The sequence below is a fragment of the Corapipo altera genome, unplaced genomic scaffold (genome assembly GCF_003945725.1).
Source record: "Corapipo altera isolate COAL_440 unplaced genomic scaffold, ASM394572v1 65, whole genome shotgun sequence".
NCBI classification, from domain to species: domain Eukaryota; kingdom Metazoa; phylum Chordata; class Aves; order Passeriformes; family Pipridae; genus Corapipo; species Corapipo altera.
In genome coordinates, this window is record NW_020884891.1 from 9,020,706 (window position 1) to 9,036,710 (window position 16,005).

General features: G+C 41.5%; 1 protein-coding gene across 2 annotated transcripts in view; it reads right to left on the reverse strand.

Moving 5' to 3' along the window:
* Positions 1-2,079: 2,079 nt before the first annotated feature.
* TENM1 (teneurin transmembrane protein 1) overlaps positions 2,080-16,005 on the reverse strand; it is a 761,525-nt gene continuing 747,599 nt past the window's right edge. For both annotated transcript variants that reach the window (XM_027645293.1, XM_027645294.1), the window contains 5 exons: positions 15,567-15,863; positions 11,105-11,492; positions 9,211-10,431; positions 8,598-8,740; positions 2,080-7,219 (listed from right to left, as the gene is read on the reverse strand). In XM_027645293.1, coding sequence (XP_027501094.1) covers positions 6,461-7,219; positions 8,598-8,740; positions 9,211-10,431; positions 11,105-11,492; positions 15,567-15,863 — 2,808 coding nt within the window. In that variant the 3' untranslated portion in view covers positions 2,080-6,460. The remainder of the gene's footprint in view (positions 7,220-8,597; positions 8,741-9,210; positions 10,432-11,104; positions 11,493-15,566; positions 15,864-16,005) is intronic.

A 16,005-nucleotide genomic window follows, 5' to 3' on the forward strand; every position in this document is an offset into this window, starting at 1 on the left:
CATGACTCAGTTTCTGTCTCACTGAAGGCCAAATTTCATTTGCAGTGAAATGTCCTGTCATATTTTACTCTGTATGTGTACATGTTGCTCTGTGCCCTCTTGGTACGTGTGCTTGTTGGTTGAAACAGGTCTTACCTTAACATAGTGCCATACAATAGCAGATCCAGCATGATTTCCTCTTCAATAAAATATTTAAAGGCTCTATTTTTAATTGTTACATAACTCAGCAAACGCACTGGCTGCTTTGCTGTCACTTGTGCCCATTGAATCTTTCCCTCCTCCTCTCTGCCTTAAGGGTTTCCCAGCCTGTTGTGAGCCTGTGGCAGCTGGTCCCTGGCTGTTCCTCTCCAGCTCTGTTGCTCCTGCAAACCATCCTTCCTCAAAGCCAACCGAGCTGCTGGGTGCTCTCAGTATGTGTGTGTAGCCCCAGCCTCCCTGGGAAGCCCTTTTCCTTCCTGAGTGCTGGGTCTAAAGCCCAGGTTTACCTGGCCTCTCCGGGGAACAGGAACAAGTGTGCTTGGAAATGATCCCTGGCAGATGATTGCAGGGATAAATGTAGTGGGAAGAACTTTGCCCAAGGCCTGTTTCCTATAGAAATGTCCCATTGGCTTCAATCAGAGGCTGAGGCTGCGTGTGCAAAACCTGAGGCACACGAGCAGCAGCCGCTCACCCGCTCTGCAGTGCAGTGAGCTGAGGATAACTTGTTTGACTAAGGCTGGCTCCAAAAGTGCATTGTTCTTCTAAAAAATACATAAAATAGACCAGAAGATGCCATTTCTGTTTAAAGCTGAGAGTGTTGTTTCAGTTTCTGATGTAAATTATTAAGACAGAGGCTTGTGTTGTTTCTTTTGGATACCCAAGGGTTTGGAATTGCTGTAGGCTTAAACAAGGTGGAAACAGAGAGAAGCTGATGGTGCCTGTGAGGCAAGGAGTCGATGTTTGGTTCTAGGAACAGTAAGATGGAAATTATATAGATTTCATACATTGACTTAGGCGTGAAGAGCTACAGATCCTTTCAGAGAGCAGCATCTGCATTTTGTGGGCATAACTGCCCAGATGATCTCTGTATCATCTGCTTCTTCCATCCCACTGTCTCTTCTGGGCTGCAGCCCCACCGGGATGCAGCCCCTTGCAGCTGCAGCTGCTCAGCCCTGTCCCCCTGGCAGCACTGCCACCCCTGTCCCCTCGCTGCCACAGCCCTGGTTCTGGCAGGTGGCTTTGTCGGTCACTGCATTACCTTGTGTCCCCTGACCCTGCATCCCCTGCTCTGCCCTCTCCCCAGCAAAGGCAGTGCTGCTCCCCTGCAGCAACTATCCCTCCCTCAGCTCCATTTTTGCCTCCCCGAAGCCACCCCCTACTCCCCATCTATGGCTGTGACAGACCTGCAGCACTAAATCAGTTCCATCTCCCAGGCTGCTTTTCATCCCTTTTCTACTAGAGCACCTCTTTGGACTCACTTCCTTCTCATCCATCCAACACAGCCCTACCAGCCTCAGCCCTCCTGCTTGGTAATTACCCAGCCCAGCTGCTCCAATGTTTTTCATCATGTAACCTTTCCTTTAGCCTTAAACATTCTCTTGTGCCCTTCCTTTCATGTGCTCCTCCTCTCTGCTTCATGTGCTGGGCTTTTTATTTTTTATTTTCCTGGGTACATATTTTTGACACCACAGTCATTCATCATCATCTATTTGAGGCAGCTCTAAAGAATGTGCAGATACTTAAACTTTGCTCCTCATCTTACTACCACGGTTGACTTCACTCACTCTGGTATTAGGAATGCAAATGCATTTAGCAGAATTATTTTTTTCTCTCTCACATTTGCTTTGATGAAATGTAATAACCTGTGCACAGAAACTGGCTGGGATTTCACCTGTAGTGAAACCTGCAGAGTTACAGGCATGAACTTCGGTGAATCAGAAGTAAAATTAAATCTTGCTAAGCAACCCCCTCCCCCCCCCTCCCACTTTTGAATCAACCAATATTGGCTAAAGTCCTTATTTAGCTCTATGGAAGCAGCTTTTACGGATATGACCAGAATATCCCAAATACTTGTGTAAACAAAGACAACATCACACGCCATCAGTTTGCACCTTTATTTTTTAAAAATGAAATAGTCAAAGTACTTTCTTTTTCAAATATCGACACATAATATATTAACTTTCAATATTTACAGCGTGTTGCTGGGATGTTCTTGTAGAAAATGCATGCTTCTGGTCTGAAACCCAGAGCAAAATGCATCAGACCATTTAACTGCAGCCATATAACATAAACCTGTACAGTATCCAGTCACTATTCAGCACAGGAGTTAGAGCAGGAATAAAAAAATTGGGATCTATTGTTTCCTAGCAACGAGGTTGAGGCCATTATAACACAATTTCTGTAAGATCAGAACCTCTAACTGGTGTTAGACAGAAAGTGAAGATCTTGGCATACATTGTAAACATTTTTTACTGTTGATGAGAAAGCTAAAAAGGAACGTTACTTTGACATATATCGTATGCTATGCTTCTTGTTCTCGTTTATTGACACTTCTGCCAGAAGAGTATGAAGACTGTAATGTTTTATCATGGTTCATACAAGTAAAATACTGTCAAGGACACGATCTGATATACTAACATTTATTAAAAGGCTAAAGTCCACCACGAGATCTAAGGAAAAACTGGAAATTGTCAAACACGTTTCCTTAGACAAATAATGGCAGGTGACAAATGCCCAGACAAATCGACAGCGAGTCCGACTCCACCATTCCCAGTTTCTGCCTGGAAGCAATTCCTCTGGCAGCCGGGGTGCTTTCGACCTGGTAATGTTTTGTATCAAGGAGAGGTTTAAATAACAGTCAGCATTTGACAGGAAAACCCTCAGGGCTGTTGGCGCAGCCTGAGCTGGGTGTCACTGCGCCAGATCAGCCGCACCACTGCGAGCGCCCCGAGCACACGAACACCCTGCTGGGGATCTGCCCATCTCCTTTGGCTCAGCTAAACCAGAGGAGCTCCTCTGCCTAAACCACCTTCCTCTTTGGAGCAGCACCTTGGCTTCCAATAGCACCCATTGCCATTGCTCACCCTGGAGAAGCTGCTGCCCTATGAGCCCAGCCCTGGCCGCTGGTGAGGGGGCTCAGTGGGCAGGGGGGACCCCAGAGCATGGTCAGAGTGTGAGGCCACCCCTGGCCAGCCAGTGCACAGCTGAGGAATGCAAAAGAGCTCAAACCAAAGAGCTAAGGTGTGTACACCCAGCTGCAAACTGACCAGTTCATATATATTTATTTGGCTATGTTCTACATAGATATCTATATATATATATTTATAACTTTGAAATGTTCTAGATTTGCTAAATAAATATGAAAGCAAAGGAAATGTTATTGTACACACTATTCATTTGGTTGTCATAAAAAATATAGCACGAATTTCTCATGGTAGGTACTTTGCTACAGAATAGTGTGCAATAGTGGTTTTTATTTTATTTTAATTATTTTCTTTTTCCACTTTCAGAACCTTGTTTGCAGTGCAGAATGCTAGCATCAAATTATCTGATCTAAATAACAGTAAAAATTTCCATGCTATTATTTTTCTTTTTTTCCTCAATTGGGTCTCTAGGCTATAGTGCAAAATCAAAAAGAAGAAAAAAGAAAAAAAGAAAATGAGATCTATTAAAAAAAAACCCCAAACAAAACCAAACAACCAACCACTGAGAAACTGGTCTAACTACTAGGAAAAAAAAATGGAGACTGAAATATTCCCTGCCTCCATCTGAGGTTGTTCATGAACAAGATGGTCCAAAGCTATTTGTTCATGTAGTTCTCATGAATCACTGCTGGCTGGCCCATGTATATCTACGACTTCAGTCTCCCATGCGCTTGCAGTAATAACACATTTCTTTAGCGCTGTAATCTCAACACAACATTTATATTCAGTTTCCTAAATTTATGAAACTGTTATGATGAAGGCATTTTTTTTGCTCTTGTAACTGGGCCATGTAATATCATGCGAGTCTTAATGGACCCATATTCTCATAAGAGATATTGTTCAAAATGTACCTTAGACTGCACCCAGGAAATGGGAAAATGCCAAATCTACTTCCAAAGACAAACTTGTAACACATTTCACTCTTAGACCTTTTGGCATAACATGAGAACAACAGTAATCAAGGCAGTATTAAAAACCACAGCTGTAGGTAATACAAAGTGCATTTCCTGCATATAATACAAATATAACTTTAAGAAACTAAAGGCACAAGCTAACTAAATAAGTATTACATACTAGAAATGCACAGTTCAAGGTAACTCTAATAGCTTCAAATATTTGTTTATAATGGATATTTAAAGCAGTTTGAAAATGATCCTCATTAGTGAATTGCAAAAAAGTATAATTGCTTAAAATATAAGTAAAATAGACTCTAATATTGACATCTTGGATCAGTGATAAAATACATCATCACATTTATGAATGCACTCTCTATATACAATTAATAAATTATTCTTCCATTGATTAAAAGCATATTAGAGGCTCAAGGATTTGAAGGTCCATTTTTAGGCTGGTGTGGAGGTATTCAAATTCTCCGTGATTGTATGGAAAATTACAGAAATCTGAGCTGTGAAACCTGGATGTTGTCAGCTCCCTGTCCTGTACGTTAGTTAATGATGAGCCTGATCACAATGTGTATGTGCAGATTTTGGTCCACAGTTCCCCCTGGCTGGGGATAAAGGAGGGTTTCAGGGGCCAGGCTCCCACTCAGCCTGATCCCGCACCCCTAAAGCTGTAAGGGCTCCCAGGGGAGCAGAGGGAGTCTGGGAAGAGAAGACAATGGGGTGAGGCTGAGAGCTGAGCTCAAACCCCATTGAGGGGCTCAGGTCTCAGATGCCAGTTCAGGCTCATCTCTAACTTGGGTACAGTCTGCTCCACTTGCCCAAAAACAAGGGAAAAGAGAAAACTGGAAAAAAGGAAGAAAGACAAAGAATGCACTTTGTTGGCTTCAGTAAATATGAAGAGAAATTGTTTCAATATATTACTATGTCTGTTTTGAAAGAAATGTGCAATAACATCACTGTTACGGATACACAGGCTCTATAACAAGACTTCTAGCTCCCTCTGAAAGTCAGTAAAGGAAATCTGCTTGCCCATCCCCCCCGCCCCGTGTGCCCACCTCACCTCCTGATAATCAGGTCTTGTAACAACGACAAGCTGGAGGAAGGATCACCTACTCTGCTATGAAGTAACTGTGCCAGCAGCGCATGATACCTTGGGAAATAAAAATTTCTGTCCATGCAATATAATGCTTTTCTATGTGCTCTAGATATTGAGCTGAAAAGTGAAGAGTCATCCCCAATATATCAACATATTTACTATCCACACTTAGGTTCATCAACTCCCAACCCACCAATCTTCTTCAGACTTGGAAAAATGAATACTACAACAGGATTATTAATTTGAGATGAAAAGAACACGATGCCTTAACCCAACAACACTGCAACTTCCAAATCATCTGTGTAAAGACGAGTCCTGGCCCAGTGACTACAGGCAGGACTGATCCTGCACGGCTTGTTACCGCTCCCTGTGGGCTCCCAGCTGGGTTGTCCCCAACGCACAGGGTTAAAGCCCAGCCTGGAGCACACCGATACCAGCAGAGAGCCTCCTAAAGATTACAGCTTGGCTGAAGCCCAGTAATGCTGTGCCACCCACATCCCTCCACCAGGCAGACTGGCAGCTCTGCGTGTGCTCCCAGACTGCAGTACATTCCAGTGCCAAGGGAAACCCTGGGAGAGAGACCCCACACGCACGAGTAGACACAATGTGGTGTTCAACATGGGGTGACTGGGGGTCGGCCACAACAGAGCAAAGGCCACAGGGGACAGCCTTGTATGTACTGAATCCAACACAAGTCAGATTTCTCAGGTTAGAAAATCCCTTAGCTCCTAGATGTGAGGAATGACATGTGCGGGGTTGGTGAGTAACTACGAAGTTTCCATACACAGTCTGGTTTCTGTATGCAAGCCCTGGAATTTATGGGAGATCTCACTGGGATAAAAACCACCCAGTAAATACGGGTTGCAGAATCAGGCTCTGTAACCTTTTAAATAACTGGTGAATTATTAAACCAACAACAAAAAAGTTGTGTTTCTTTAGAAGAAGGCAGAGCATGTGGTGCTCGCCCCTACCCCGCAGGGTTGTGCGGTGTCACCCCGGGCACCTCGCGCGCAGGTCGCGGCGCTCGGCTCGCAGGACTCTGCTTCTGAAATTTTTGAATACTGCCACACAAGAACTAAAAATTGTCACTGTCATCTCTCAAAGAGTTAAACAAACAATATTAAAATACCATCTTCTGTCACATTTAAAGGCAGTTGGATATGTTTTTTTCCTCTATATTTATATATACAGAGTTCTGATCTAGAAAAACCAATACAATAAACCATTTTACGTTTAAAAACAGGCAGTCTTTGGTGACGCAAAGGCAGAGATTTTCTTTGTTACCTTCTGCCTATTTCACTCTGTCTCATGAAGTGAATATTATTGGCACTGTCAGAAAGTTCGAGATACTGCTCCACAGATAAAACAAAATATCCATCGTAGCCTTGTACCCTCCCAGTGCTTAAAAGCTGCTGTTTCTCTCCATCTGTCCATGCTCGAATTCCTTCTTCCCCCTCCTGTAGCCGCCTCTGCTCCTTAGTCCAGGCCTGAGCCACGGCTCGCTGCCTGGCTATCTCCAGGACGTGGTTTTTTTCCTCTTCCACTGTTGTTCCATACCGCACGTTAAAGCAGAGTGCGCCGTGCTGGAGCTGGATGTCAGCAAAGCGTCTAGTCCTGCCGCTGATCACAGAAGTCATCTGCGACACCGTCACGTTGACGCCATTCTCCAAGATGCGGCGCCCTCCGGTGTTGCCGATGAGGGCCAAATCTTCTTCCAAAGAGCCCAGCTTGATGAAGTAATGGGTGTCTCGGCCCTCGATGGTGAAATGCAGGTTCTCCAGATAATGAGCGTTGTTGAGGATGGCAGCAATGCGCCGGCTGTCCTCGTTAGCCACACCGATAATGTCAGCTGTCACTATCCCATCCTTTATAGCGAATTTGATGCCTTTCCCGAATACTGAAGGAACAGCTGCAAACCTCAGTTGCTTCACTCCCTCAGAACACTTGCCATCACTATACCTGGGTGTCATAGGAAGTTGGTCCAAGGATATAAAGTTTCGGAGTTGCTTTTGTAGCTCACACTGAATGCCAAGGATAGTCTGGAAAAGAAAACACCAGTCAAGTTTGCAGGTGAGGCACCTTGCAGTTCATTCAGTATCTCACAGACCTTACTCATCTCTTAATCGCTTAGAATGGATCTCCAATTTGTTTGGAAAATATTGTACACACCTACAGAACCTGGGCATATGCATAGGCTTTCTAATTGCCTGTGATAGTGCTTTCTGTCTCTTGGACTCCTTCATTTCTAGAAAGCAAATGGAAAGATGTTTATCACAAATGCTATTTTTGTGTTTGTTCTTCCTTTAAATTCTTCTTCCCCCTTGAACTGTTACTCTAATGGCTGGTCTTTCAGCCCTTAGGCAGTTCAGGAAAAGCTGAACTCAAAGCCGTGCTCATCTTCTGTAAAATCATAGTAACAGGTTTTATATCCCATTCTTTAAGGAAAGCAGGTTGTGAAGGTCTTGAGGCACTAGAACAACAGGAACCAGGGAAGTACATCACATTTGTAGATCTTACTCCCCATAGAGGCTAAAAGAAGCTTCATTCTAACCATCTCTTTGTTGTTTAACACTATACTACCTATCACTACATCTTTTCTGTGCCTTGTAAAAGCAGTGACAATTTTCCATGGACATGCCATTACATGTGGCAAGACCCCCCAGCCTTCTGCACTTGGTGCAGTTGTTTGTGCATGGGAAGTGTGTTAAATGTTGTGAACTTTAACGTGAACTCTCAATGCTTTATAATTCCCTTTCCTGACTAAGAGGAAAGGCATCTTTACAAATTCATAGTTCTTTGTTAACAGATGCTCATATGATCAAATGCAAAACATGAATGCTTGCTCAGAGGTAGTTGGTCCTATTGCAGTCACATTGATTGCTGGACTCTGATAGCTGCTGCCTGGCTCTTCTTTATGGAAAATAAGCCCTGGAGCAAGGCTGAGATTTACAGACCCCCTACAAATCCATAGCAACATTTCTGTTTCCTGCAATAATTATGCAGAGGTACTGACTTGTAAAGCTGTTTAGAACCTCAGTGATTTTGCAGCTCCTGTGGCATCTTTGCTAACCCAGATGAAAATCTGCAGTTTTAATTTTTCAATTGCAAAAGATTTTCTGTGGCTTTTTCAATTTTCACATAAACACTTTTACTCTTTTGCCTATCCTGCTCCTCAAATTTGGATATTTTCGCTATGAACAGCTGCAAATTTCCCTCACTGTTTCTGTCTCCTTAAAGCTCTCCTCCACTCTGATGCCAGTACATAATTGACAACATTAAAGATTCTATCATTGTTAAACTATTTGTCTTTCCCATTATATCAAAAGATACAGTCACATTGTTTCCTTGGTCTCCAATACTTTCTAATAAAACTCCTTAGTTTAGTATTAGAAGCAGCTAAACTGAGTGTTTGCTAACCTTTCCAGGATCCCACTCTTGGGTTTTTGTTTGAAGCTGTAGAAGTTCATATGTTGTCTCCAAAGCTTCTATCTCTGGTTTTGGGAATCCAGGCAGCACGTTGTGCAACTGGAAACCAAACAGCTCTAGCCAACTTCCAATGTCTATAAAACAAGAAAAGGATGTTAGCAAAAAGGCACATAAATCCTAGAAAAAGGGCAGTCTGCAGAAATTCCAGCTAGGCAGAAATAATGATTTCACATCAATTTATGTTTCCCTACTAGTTACAGCATTTATTGTAGCAAACAAATTATTTGGTTACAAAGCATAGCTATACTCAAATCAATAGTGTTCCTTCTATCTATTTATAATGGAAAAAATTAAAATTAAGCTGCCTCCATTCTTCCCTTAATTTTAGCACTGAGAAAAGCAGCAGAAGCAACTATTAATTATTTTCTTGGTTACCATAAAGGCTATAGAAAACAGATCAAGCGCAGTCTATTAAAGAAATTACTTCAATACATTTAAAATTAGAGACAAAAAGTAACTTTGGACGTATACAAAAGATTTCTGGAATGTTGAATCCATACCAGAATTTGATAAAGAGTTTTCATGAGAAACGTGTTACTTTTACCTGTTGTATACTTAGCAACATCTTGGATTCTGCCAACTGGATAATTATTTTCAAATGAATAGAGATTAAATGGTTGTGGGACAGCATTCAGGCGCTTCCATATATGATGATTTGGTGTCGTCCACCGACCAGCAATGACATCATAGTCCCGCTGACCGAGATGAACTAATTTAGTAAGAGAATCATAAAGTCCTCCGTGAAAACCGATGATAACCTCAAAATCTGGATTAGTGTCCTGGTAGATCTCTCCATATGGGGTGTACAAAATTTCTTTTATGACTTGGCCTCGACTGCTAAACACAGCTAGAGGTGTTCCAGTGTTATCACAAGCAACATAATATTCTTCTCCACTGCTTAATTCCATCGCAATGAGATGACCTTGAAGATCATAATAGAGGGATGTTATTTCTGAGCTAGAATGATTGTACAAGTGAGTAACTCTTATTGGGTTGGAGAGATCAGCATAAAAGAACTGTAAGTGTTGTCCTAGGCTTGATTTGCTTGCAACTCGTCTTCCAAGACCATCATAACAGTATTGCACAGTCCAGCCAGACACTTTGTTGTACGCTTTGTTCAGCAAACCATTAGAGTTGTACTCAAAGATCTCATTGCCTCTTTGCCTGAGAAAGCCATCTTCATCCATTTTGTATTGAATTTCTCCCAGTCTGGTAATGCGATCTCTCAGATCGTATCTCAGAGGAGTGAGGCGCGCGCTGTTTCCATGGCTCAGCAAGTTGATGTTGCCATTAAGGTCATAGCTGTAGCGCCACTGGGTTTTGTCATTCACAGACACGGTCTGGAGTTGACCATCAGCATCGTATTCATAAAAATATCTTGTTATATTGGCATCTACACCAACACGTATATCACAGATCACCATGCGCCCCATGTTGTCATACTGGATGGTCATCCAGTAAGCAATGGACTTGAGGATTTCATATTGTACTTCGATCACCTGACCATTGGCACTGAAGATTTTGGTATGCTTCATCACAGTGGTGGTTATAACTTGGTTTAAATCATAATTAATTACACTGAATTTTCCAAATTGTTCAGTCCTGCCAGAAACATCGACGTAACGGTACAGGTCAATGGGAAGAGGTGTCTCGTTGATCATGGCCTGCATGCTCGTGACACGGAAGTTGTTATAGCTGTAGTCAAACCTGGCATTTACAAGCCCTTCTTCACTAAACCTGAAGATTTGGCGACCAATAAGTGGACCTGTCCAAAACAAATAGGGGAAAGAGGAATAATGAAAATAATGAATTACGCCCATAGTTTACTTACCCTACGGATCTAACGCAGACAGATCATGAACTCAAACATACCCTTAAGCCTTAATTGCTGCCTGTCTCAGAAAATACCATTAACTAAGAATATGTTAGATTATTCTCTCACAAACCTTTATTAATGCTTTCTCTACAAATTATTTATATTTTATTAACATTCATTTAAATGAATGCTGGTTTATTCATAATTATTATTTCTATTTACTTACAAGATAATTCTTAACTAAATTTATTTTACATGGTGATTTCTTTCCTTATATAAACAGTCCTTTTGAATTTATGTTAGATTATGGTGTAAACAGGGAAACTTGAAAACACAAACAATAAACCAACTTGATTTAGTATTTAGCAAATATCCACACAGTGGAATAGAAACAACCAAACATTCTAAGAGCTATTCCATACCAAGCAATAAAAAGAAGACTGTATTTCAAATGGGACAGCTATATTCACCTATGGACACAGACACAGAGATATACACACATATTTTTCTATTGAAACATAAAATATAAGAACTTGTAGACATAAAAGTAATGGAATTTCATGCCATGTAAGCACAGGATCAAATCCAAAAACTTTAGCAAAGTAGCCACAGTTGCACAAACCTGTTTGCCTGTATCTGATGGTGCAGATGAACCCATCATGCATTAAATGTATTGTTTTAATAACCCCAGAAGATTCCTCGTAGGTGAACGTGACTTGAGTAGTATCATAAAGAATCTCAGAGAGTCGGGACTGCTTGGTGTACTTGTAGAGGACTCTGCGGCCTGTCCCGGGGTACAGGGTCTGGAGCAGCCGCCCGTCCCTGGTGAGGTCCTGTATGAAGGCGGCGCCGCTGTCGGGAGGGGTGTAGATGTTGCGGTAGTAGCCGACGGAGAGCATGGTCTGCAGGGCGTGGCGCACCATGCTTGGCATGGTGACCGACAGCAGATAATCCGACTGGTCGTACTCGAAGATGTAGCGACGCTGGCTGTGCAACAGGAGCATCACGGACTGCAACCAAACAGCAAGGGCAGGGTAAGGGGCTGATCAAGCACGTGGTTATTCATCTAGTGAGTGCCTGAAGGTTATGGGAATGCTGAAACAACTGCTCGCTCTTGTAGTTTGCTTTTGTGGTCTGTACAATTCCAAGTGGAGCTTTCAGCTCCAGGAGACCTGGCTAGCAAGGTGGTACAAAACAGGAGGAGAATAATAATAAGACTAGAGGTAAGGATCTCCAAACTGGAAGGCAGATGTGGCTCTCAGTAGCATTTCAGCCTCATGCTGGCTTGCTATGTTGCTTTGAAATATTTAGGTCATTCTCTCAGGAAGCAAATATAGAGAAAACCTCTTCCTCATACACAGGCAGAGCATCTCCACCAGCAGATGTGCCTAAGGGAGCTGGAAAGGGGCAACTTTGTGTATATACAAGATGTTTAGCTTTTAATGGCACTCTGCATATCTCCAGCACAGACCTACCCTTTTTTTGTATGTCTTCTTCTAAATGCATGTCACTCCAGAGCTCACAGTACCTCCATGCTTACAGATGGATGAAAATAGTCTGCAGGTTCTTTGGTGTAACTACTTTTTAACTTTGACAAAGAATATAATTTCTACACAGGTATTTGATACTTGCCCTGGGTTGCTTAATTGTGGTTGGTCAATGAAATCTGGTTTATTTGTCTGCAAAGTGAATGTGCAAGCATGGCAGACTTTTTTCTGTCAATAACTAAAGTTTGGGTTCTGTAAACCTTTTTACTTGTCATGTGCAAAGTCACTGTGTCACAGAGTGCAAGCCCGCTGGTGAACAGTCACTGTTGGAACAAGTATAACAAAAACAGAGTGAAACTGCATGGGGGAACTCTGTAGCCTTTCCCCAGCTCCAGCAAGTGGTTTGGCTGGACCAGAGCCCTACACATCCTTGCCACACTGTCTGAGTTGTGCCTTAGTGCTGACACTGCACAGGTCTTAGCCCACAGCTCAAACCTACCAGGCACATAAGCAAATTTGTCAGGCTTCTGCATGGTTGAGACATGCAAAACAAAGTCTTCAAGGAACAGTGTGGCCGCTTTCTTACAGAGCACTGGGGAAAGAAATCAGAAAACCAGTATTTTTTTCCTCTAAGTTCAAAAATCTTCTCCGGGAAGGAAGTACCACAAGCTCAGCCCTGCAATATGTTAAGTAACATTGGCCCTGAGCCACTTTGCTCTGACAAATAAACCAAATGCTCATTCAAAGGGCCAGAGATAGGCTCAGCCTTGGCCATCCCCTCTGCACTCCCAGCCCCCTGCCTGCCCAAGATGTGTTTCTTCCTGCCCTTGGCGAATGACATCTGTCACCTGTACACCAGCCAGAGAGCACCAACATATGCCACTCCAGGTCACCCTGTGCCAACTGGTGACAACAGACCTTCACACCGAGCTAGTTCTGATCACTTTATTGCTGCTCAGCCAAGCACCTCCAACAGCACTGTGTTTATTTTGTTTCCACCTTCAGTCAAGAGTCTCCAGTCTGCAGTAAACCACTGGTTGAACTCTCTCCTAGCACTGCCGTGACGCCTCTCTCTATATACTGCTCCCACGCCTGTTTTTAAGCTGTCTGCCATTGACAGAGTATGAATAACAAGATCAGAAACATCCCCAATATAACTTTAGTGCCCCTGTGTGCCATTTTTACAGCACTTCATGGCTTTTCCACTTTTGTTCAGGATAGTAAAAGGACAGACAGTACTAGGGCTGGAGACTTAGTATCCTTTCAAGCCTATTAGAGGATACCATAAAGAGAAAAAAAATTAATTCCCAATTCATCCTAATAATATTACAATAGATTTTTCAACTCTGCGTAAATTGGGTTCTAATTGTTTTAAAGGATTTCAGAGAGTAGCTCATAAAACATCCAAAAAGCTGTCATTTTATTAAAGCAGCCAGAGCCTGGTCAACCACAGGATGATTGATGTCGTATGGTGTATCAAGACACACAGCCAGTGGCAATTACTGGGAGCTCTGTTGGGAATAGACAAATGCTGAGCATCACCACTAGATGTCATTTCTGTCCAACATACACATGCAGTCGGTCATCTATTTTGTCTGCTGGATTTTGGAAGCGAGTTTGGAGTGTTCAGGAGATTTTATATCACCATTAATTAATTGAGGAAAGTGACGAAAACAAGAGGAGATAAATCTCATCAGTAAGAATTATTTCCAATGCAAATATCATAGCACTTCTTAAAACCTTAATTATTTGAGCTAATTTTGTAAGGGTGGAGATTTTTGAAGATGTACAATTAACTCATCAATTGCTAGAACTGAAGAATTAAATAACTATGAATTGGAAGCAAACTATATAATTGATTTTTTTTCATATAAAGAATTATTGAGTCTTACGTGGTTTCAGACAACCTTTAGCAATCATTACATAATTAACACAATGAGTTATTGGCTTTAATGGAGCCACAAAGTGATATTTCAATGTCTGTTTTTGACAGTGAATTCATCTTTGGCACAAGGAACAACATCATGAAAGTACATTAAATAGCTGGGAGATTATGTGCATGGTGTGTATGATTTTCAGTAATTTTAATGACAAGTTACAGCATAACCGAAGCCTTCTGCTACCTGAACCAGTAGTCTTTTGCCATTTCCTTCTACAGGATCAGGATCTGGTGATTTGTGTAGAATTCCAGACTAACAGTGCTAAGTTATATGACTTTATTTTTGAGCTCATCATAAACTAAGAACAGACAAAGTGGTTTGGAAAGATAAGAAGTGTATATCTTTCCAAAATTACACTCCATTATGTCCAAAGAAAAAAATTACAGATTCCTCCAAAATACATATTGCCCAAATATTTGAAACCTGTATGAAATGCCTGTTTACTTGTAATTTGCAGAAGACCATGCAGACAAAAGAAGCCCTGACAAATTTATCTGAAGCAAACTTCTGAAGCTCCTGGGGTTTGCCAATCTTGTTAACACACGCAAGAACCATACTGCATGGAGACAGGGAGGGAATCACATTTTTATGCATTCTCCAGTCTCAATCATTTTTTTTTTCCCACTGGGTTAGCTTTGAGTTTTTTGAGGATCAAGCTTAAACACAGTCAAAATAAGTACAGCACAGTTTATCTTAAAAGTACACATTTGGAACTCTTTAGTATATAAATAACTTCAAAGTCACTGGATTTTGTGTGTGTAATACCTCCTATCAGTGTTACCTCACCTGCCCCCCACCCTCTATAGCTTTTCCCTGCAATTTACAGGTTCAGAGAAAATGTTCTGCAAACTCAGGGTGTATTGAGTAGTCTAAGACGTTGCTCTTTAAAAAAGTTTGAATACGAGTTCACACAAAGTTCTGAAAGCTTTAAAAATACTTATTGGTTTTTTGGTTTTGAGAGACAAGACCAAATGAGATGTTTCTACAGATGAAGGAAATGTTCCTCCTTAGTTTGTAAAACACTCCACATTTTGTGACCGTTACCTATAGATATAAATGAAAATTACAATACTCAGGGAATTTAGATGCAAAGTCACTATAAAAGCAGAGCAATAACTCATTTCATATTAATGTTTTTCCCTAAATGGCCTTCATAAATATCGAAGTGAACTTTCTCCTCACAGGATCAATCCCTTGTTTACAATGGAGCACTGAATAAGTGCAAGTTTGTACTCAGGGGCTCATAATTTTGGCTTAAAAGAACTGTATTTGTGTGGGGGGAAAAAGTTCCCTTTCAGTGACTGTTATCTTTTTGACTACTATCCCAAGTAGCAACATGCTTTTCAGCAGTGAGGGTATCCTTTATTCACTTAAACTTGAACTGAGACCAAAAAGTCATTTTTACCTACCAATTAAGCAAACCTGAGGTGCCGATAACTTTCTTCAGAACTAAACTATGGCAGGTTTGAGCAGGTGACATCTAGGTGTGTGTCCAGACACATTTTTATTTAGTTATGTAATTCTATGTATTTTCTGTTTAAAAACTCTTAAATACTCTTCCAAGAGGTAGCTTTACAACAGAGTTCACAAAATAATACCTATATAAAATGAAATATTTTTTGTCTTGGTACAACAATCAACTTTTTAAATTATTTACCTTTTCTAGATATGTGTAACTCCATATTTTACCATCTGCCCATGTTCTGGAAATGATGTTCCCACTCGGATCATACTCCATTTTCTCAGTCCAGGTTCCTCTTTGGATATAGGTGACTAATCCAGAATGTGAATATGTGATATTGACCTCATTGTACTTGCTGATGGGTGACCATAAGATGGGGCGTCCTGTCTGGTCATACATAATTCGCAGGGTGAATTTTCGATGATCATCATAAATCTTCCCTGTTCTGGTAACGTGATCGAAATCGATGGAGAGCAGGTTTCTGTTGTGGGTCTAAACACAAAGATACAGCAAGGTAAGAAAACAATGCATCCTAAGCACACCCAACACAGACAGGTCTGCCTCAGTGCTTATCAAAGAGAGCAATGGCTTAACATTGTGAGTTGGGCCTTCCTGAAGACAAGAAAATAGAAAA